Source organism: Chlorocebus sabaeus, chromosome 21 (genome assembly GCF_047675955.1).
Source record: "Chlorocebus sabaeus isolate Y175 chromosome 21, mChlSab1.0.hap1, whole genome shotgun sequence".
Taxonomy (NCBI): Eukaryota; Metazoa; Chordata; class Mammalia; order Primates; family Cercopithecidae; genus Chlorocebus; species Chlorocebus sabaeus.
In genome coordinates, this window is record NC_132924.1 from 4,247,529 (window position 1) to 4,253,943 (window position 6,415).

Here is a 6,415-nt window from a genome sequence, read left to right on the forward strand (position 1 = left end):
CCCCTTATCTTATATGGAAGGAAACTGAAGTCCAGAGAAGAGAAATGACTTGCCCTAAACCACTTAGCTAGTGACAGAGATGGAATTAGCACTGGATCCCTCATGCCTAAACCAGCAGACTTTTCATTGCACCAGGAAGATAAAATAAAACTGTAAAGAGCATATAGTCTGTTAACTAAGCCTCTAATTATATGGCCTCCAAAGAAAATAACATTTCAAATGTCTAGGTCTTTCCATTTGAGCTTTGGTAATTTCACTGATCACTTCTCATACTGGAATCTCCTTTAAGACGTTTAGCAGTAATTATATTGGGATATATGCTATTTTTACTCTTGTACACTGCTTTCTTTGTTCAGGAGGAAATTAGAATTCTGGAAATAGACTTGATTTTGTTTAATTATTAGGGGAACAAGCTTCTATTTCAAGTAGTTGCAAATATGAATGGATCAGTCTGTGGGTCAAGAAAGGCTATATGGAACAATATAGGGATGATAATACTCTATTGTCACATCCAATTAGGGGCCACCTAGGTCTACAAACAAAGAGGAATATCAAAGCTATGAGTGAAAATGGAAAAGTCACATCATTATCTGAATAATTTTGAAAACGTCTGGATTTGGTGCCTTATGAATCATCTGAAATGTAACAAGGCATAAAGTACTTCACAACCCTGTTGCCTTCATTATTGTAATTCGTGCATATGTAGGCTTATTTGAACTTTAAAAGAGTTTCTAACCAGCTGAAAAAGGATGTGGGAACAATGAGTCCAGTCAAGGTCATAGTTACAAGGTGGGACTAACACCTCCTGGGGATGCAGGCTAACAGAAACATGAGCCCATTACTCACCCCAAATCTCCCATCCATACCTTTTTCTGCTAATGAATATTCTTACCTGAACCATCATCACTTCCATTGTCTTCTGCTTTGGATACCTTGTAGACCAGGTTCCTGTCTTTCCTTTTTTATCTACGAAGAGATTTTCATGAATAGAACTTTTCTTGTAATTTAGCAATAATATCCTTGAAAACCCCACAACTATTTACATAACAGAAGCTATTGTTTGAAGTGTAAAGCAGGTCAGAATTTGGTTTCTAGAGATTAATCACTGTGGTCTAGTTGATATTATCATAATAATTTCATTTATTTTGATACAATTTGCTTTCAGAATCAATCTCGGCTTTTGTCCACAAGTGACAAATCCATTTGTTTCTGGTATAATGGATAACTTGATTAATGACCTTGTAACAGTTTTCCTTAAAAACATAGAAAGCAAAAAACAATAAAGATTTCCATTTATAAATGTGCAGTAAACTAGTTCAGTCTGTAGCTGTGCATCAAAATCGTTCTGAACTTATTTTAAGCCACATATTTGGAGAGATTCTAAAACAAATTTGCTCCTGACTTTTGGGAGTTTCTGCTCATATCTGCTGTCTCCAAGCTGAGGGCAGTGGCCTCACTTTGGTGAAGTGGTGACACTACGGGCCCCCTGGTTAAAAGGACGGGGCACTGTTTGGCCACGTGGCTCCACCGCGATGACTCCAGTTGGATGTCACCAAGACTACCCCCTCCCCCCAACCAACTCTCCAGCTCAGGTCTTGCTGAATAAGGTCACCGCCCGGGGGCAGTCGAAGGACAATCGCGCGAGGGCTCTGCAGTGACCTCGTGACTGTGTCTCCAACTCCAGGTGTCCCTTCCTTCCGGTCTGCATCCGGCGCCTGGTCCTGGTCCCGGTCCCCGTGGATTCTTCCCGAGCGTTTTGCGAGTCGGGGTGGAGGGTGGAGGCAGGGCCGAGGAGCTCACCCCAGGGACCTTGCATCCACAGGCGGCCATCTTGCGGCTCCTTCCCGCCTCGAGAATGAGGTGGCAGGGCCTTGAGGAGGAGGTCCACGCCTAGCGACTGGGATGGCTCGCGACGGTGGCCAGGGTTCGGGTCCCGCGTAGCGGGGGCTGCTCCTGCTGGGGAAAACGCCTCCCTGAGGGCGGCTGCTAACGCATAGCGAGGCCCCAGGCCGCGCCGGAAGCCACTCTGAGGAAGGGGCACCGGGGCACCAATGGACTCCTGACTTCTCAGTCCATGACGCCCGCGTCCTCGTGTGGGTTCGAGGAGCTCCCGGGCACAGCCAGCCTATAGGCTCTCGACAGCCCCAACATCGTTTTCTACCTCAGGCCTCCTTTCCTGAGATGGGGCTCCGGACCTCAGGCTCTTGTCTCAGGATCAGGCCTATGCTACCTCCCGCCCAGCCACCTGCTGCACACCGAGAAGTCCCCCTGCCCCCCCCGCCCCGCCCACTGCGTGACGCGCACTCGGCCGAGCCAATCACAGCTCGCGGCGCACGCTCCACGCGCCGGCTCCCTGTGCCCATCCCCCCTCAGCTTAAGAGAGGGCGCAAGGGCGAAGCGCGGCGGGAGCACAGCGCTTCGCGGCCAGTGAGGTCACTGTAGTGCAGGTGGCGCCGACTCCGTGGTGCAGGCGGCCTTCCATACGCCACCGCTGCTATCGCCAGCAGCGAAAGCGCCTCCCGCGGAGCGCCCCAAGGGCGCCAGCCTGACCATGCGGAGCTGAGTACTTCGGCGGTGGCGCGATGCTGGCGCTGCTGGTCGCGGCTTGGCGCTCGCCGTGGCCGCCGGGGCCCAGGACAGCCAGGTGCTCGGCAGCCGCTTCCTGTGCACGGCGCTGCCCACGGAGGCGGTGCGCGCCGGCTACCGGCTGCCGGCGATGCCCATACAGGGCGGCGGGCTGAGTCCCGAGGAGGAGCTGCGGGCTGCGGTGCTGGAGCTGCGCCAGACCGTCCTACCGCTGAAAGAGATGCTGGGCGCGCCCGCGCGCGAGGCCATTCACGAGGTCGCGGGCAACCCAGCGCGCTGCCAGGGGCTCGCGGGCGGCAAGGCGCGCGACGCGGAGGGCCACGGGCAAGGACACTATGGGCGACCTGCCGCGGGACCCTGGCCACGTCCTGAGCACTTCAGCCGCTCGCTGCAGACCCTCAAGGACCGCCTGAAGAGCCTCGAGGTAGGGGGCGAAAGACGGGGGACCTGGAAATGGGGATGCTCCCATGGGGCGGAAGACACGGGAGGATCGGGGGAAGGAGGCATGGCCTTGGGAAGAGTGTGATCGTCCGCGGGGTGAGCTGGACTTGAGGGTGAAAGGTGAGAGTCTCCATCCTGCTCGGGAAGTCCCCTGCGTGGCATCCTTTCCCAACCCCCTGCTCTTGCTGGAAGGAAACGTTTAAATTTCACCCCTCACCCCCACCCTGCTCGCCGGGACTGCCTGCAGGACCGCCGAACACTTCCCGAGGTCCGGGCTAGCGAACCTAGGTGGCCAGGCCGTGGGTGCCAAATACCCGGGGACGCGGTAGCCTCTATCCTTTTGCAAATCTCCAAATCTAGAGCTGGGATGCGCTCCCGCAGGCTGTGTTTGTGTTGGGTACTTTCAAAATCCTGTTTTCTAGCTATTTGAGAAGATATAATAAATTCTTGTTAGCTGTGTTTACCCTACAGTGCTGTAGAGCACCAGAACTTAGTCCTCTTATCTAGCTGCCAGATGACTTTTTAACCTTTCGCAGCGGGTTGCTGGGAGGCTGCCACGGGAGCTCAGCTGCAAATACGCAATTGCAAAACCGTGGAACCAGCCCAGATGCCCATCACGTGGGTAATGGATAAAGAAACTGTGAGAATAATTGTTTTTTACAGTAGCTGTATCATTTTACATTTCCACAGGCAACATATGAGGATTCCATTTTTTCCATGTGCTAGCCAACACTCGTTATTGTCCATCTTTTTTTTTAATTATTATTATAATTATCTTAGTGGGTATGAAGTGGTATCTCAGTGTGGTTTTGATTTGTGTTTCCCTAATAACTAATGATGTGGAGCACCTTGTCATGCGTTCATTGGCCGTTTGTATGTCTTGTTTAAGAAATGTCTACTCAAATTCTTTACCTATTTTGGGGGGGCTTTCTTTTTTTAACTTTCATTTTAATTCAGGGGTTCATGTGCAGATGTGTGATATAGGTAAACTTGTTCCATGTATATTTATTGAATAGATTATTGCATCACCCAGATATTAAGCCTAGTACCCATTAGTTATTTTTCCTGACCCTCTCCCTCCTCCTACTCTCCACTCTGTGATAGGCCCCAATGTGTGTTGTTTTCTTCTATGTGTCTGTGTGTTCTCATCACTTAGCTCCCACTTACCAGTGAGAACGTGCGATATTTGGTTTTCTGTTCCTGTATTAGTTTGCCAAGGATAATGACCTCCAGCTCCATCCATGTCCCTGCAAAGGACGTGATCTGGTTCCTTTTTATGGCTGCATAGTATTCCATAGTATATATGTACCACATTTTCTTCATCTAGTCTATCATTGACCGTCATTTGATTCCATGTCTGTGCTATTATGAATAGTGCTGCAGTGAGCACATGCCTGCATGCGTCTTTATAACAGAATGATTTCTGTTCCTTTGGGCATGTACCCAGTAGTGGGATTGCTGGGTCAAATGGTATTTCTGTCTTTAGGTCTTTGTGGAATCACCACACTATCTTCCACAATGGTTGAACTAAATTTACACTCCCACTAACAATGTAAACACATTCCTTTTTCTCTACAACCTCCCCAGCATCTGTTATTTTTTGACTTTTTAATCATAGCTGTTCTGGCTGGTATGGGATGGTATCTCATTATATTTTTAATTGGATTATGTTTTTGTTGTTGAGTTGTAAGAGTTCTATATACATTCTAGATGAAAGTCCCTTTATTAGATGTATAATCTAAAAATTTTTTTCTTAGGATTTGCAGCACTTTTTCCAGTCTCCTTTCGTGTCAGTCCCTATCTTCAAACAGAGCCATGGTTCATCTCAGATATCTTCCCAACCCTGATTCCAGATCCAGGCTCCAGAAGGCCCTGGTTTTAGCTTAGGTTCCTGCTGTGTCCGATAGATGAGATGTTTATGAGCCTCAATCTGTCTTTCAGTTTTCCTTTTGATGTTTCATCATCTTTCAGTTTCTAGCAAAGAGCCTCATTCAATCATAAACTCACAGCATCCAATTGTCCTGAAAGATGTTTGTCAATATTGTGTGTAGTATGTGTGTGTGTGTGTGTGTGTGTGTGTGTGTGTGTACTTTTTAAAAAATTGTGAGGTTGGAACTATTGGCATTTTACTATTCTTTCTTCCTTTGCTTTTACGCTTAGAAAGATCTCTGTTAATCTAAGAGGGGAGAAGCATGATCTTGTAATTTCTTACAGTGGTTTTCTTCCTTATTAGATATTTTAGGTATTAAAATATCTTTGTGTCTCTTTCAGAGTATATTTGAATTTTAATTCTATCCCATTATTTAATTTTTTTTAATTCCTGCACCAGAAGCTGGAAGCATAGCGTGTGTGTGTGTGTGTGTGTGTGTGTATGTTTGTGTGTGTGTGTATCTCCTCTAACCCTAACACAGGGCTGGTTATGTTATAGGTGCTCAACAAATATTTGCTGGATGAATTTATGATTGAAGATTATAACATGGGAAGGACACAGAGGGCAAGTGTTGTAAGATGCTGATGAGGACATTGTTGGAATGGCTGACAGTGACTTTGAAAGAAGAAATACTAGTACCTGGCTCAGTGCCTATCATATAGTAGGCACTCAGTAAAATATTTAAGATGTGAGAAGAGTTTTGAAGTCGTAAGCTCTATATGAATTAACTTCCTCCAACTGAATTATCCCCCTTCTACTCTTGCTCTAAGTCACCTAAAAACTTGTAGCCAACCCCACTTTTCTTTTTCTTTTTTTTTTTTTTTTTTAGGCAGAGTCTCACTTCATCACCCAGACTGGAGTGCAGTGACACTATGTTGCCCAGGCTGGTCTTGAACTCCTGGTCTCAAGCAGTCCTCCCACCTCAGTTTTTCAAGTAGCTGGGACTACAGGTGCACACCACAGATCACATTCTTCTTAGGAAACACCTCACAGTGCCTACTGCCACGCTTGGTCCAAATAGAAGGCTAATATCTATTATTACATGAATAGTAAAGAAAGCATGATGGTTGTCATTTCACTGGGCTGGTATTTTCTGTACTTGTGGGTTGGATTGTGTGAAGTCACTGCAACCAAAATGGTACATCTTCAGTTGTGGTACGTCTTCAGTAGTGGTATCTCTTTGATGTCTTCAAATATACAGATCTTTCAACTACAGTGGACGTAGTTGTAAAGGGTTGAGGGGTCAGGGTCAACAGGGCACTCTGGGAATGAAGTTAGAAGTAGAATCACAGAAGTTTGATCCTGGAAAGAAGGAACGTCACAGAACATTTATTGCAACCTTATTTTTATATATTTGTGTGTGTGTGTGTGTGTGTGTGTGTGTGTGAATTTGTTTTTATTGGGGAACAGCACACAGGGTGGGAAATGTGGGAAATGGTATGCCCCACCTCACAGAGA

At 47.0% G+C, this 6,415-nt stretch overlaps 1 protein-coding gene across 11 annotated transcripts in view; it reads left to right on the forward strand.

The window, feature by feature from the left end:
• Window positions 1-2,382: 2,382 nt before the first annotated feature.
• Window positions 2,383-6,415, forward strand: part of LOC140709626 (neuronal pentraxin-2-like) — a 101,751-nt gene continuing 97,718 nt past the window's right edge. For all 11 annotated transcript variants that reach the window (XR_012090237.1, XR_012090241.1, XR_012090235.1 and 8 more), the window contains exon 1: window positions 2,383-3,010. Coding sequence is in view for 2 of the 11 variants with exons in the window: in XM_073008811.1 (XP_072864912.1) it covers window positions 2,717-3,010 (294 nt within the window). In the remaining 9 variants the exon portion in view is untranslated. The remainder of the gene's footprint in view (window positions 3,011-6,415) is intronic.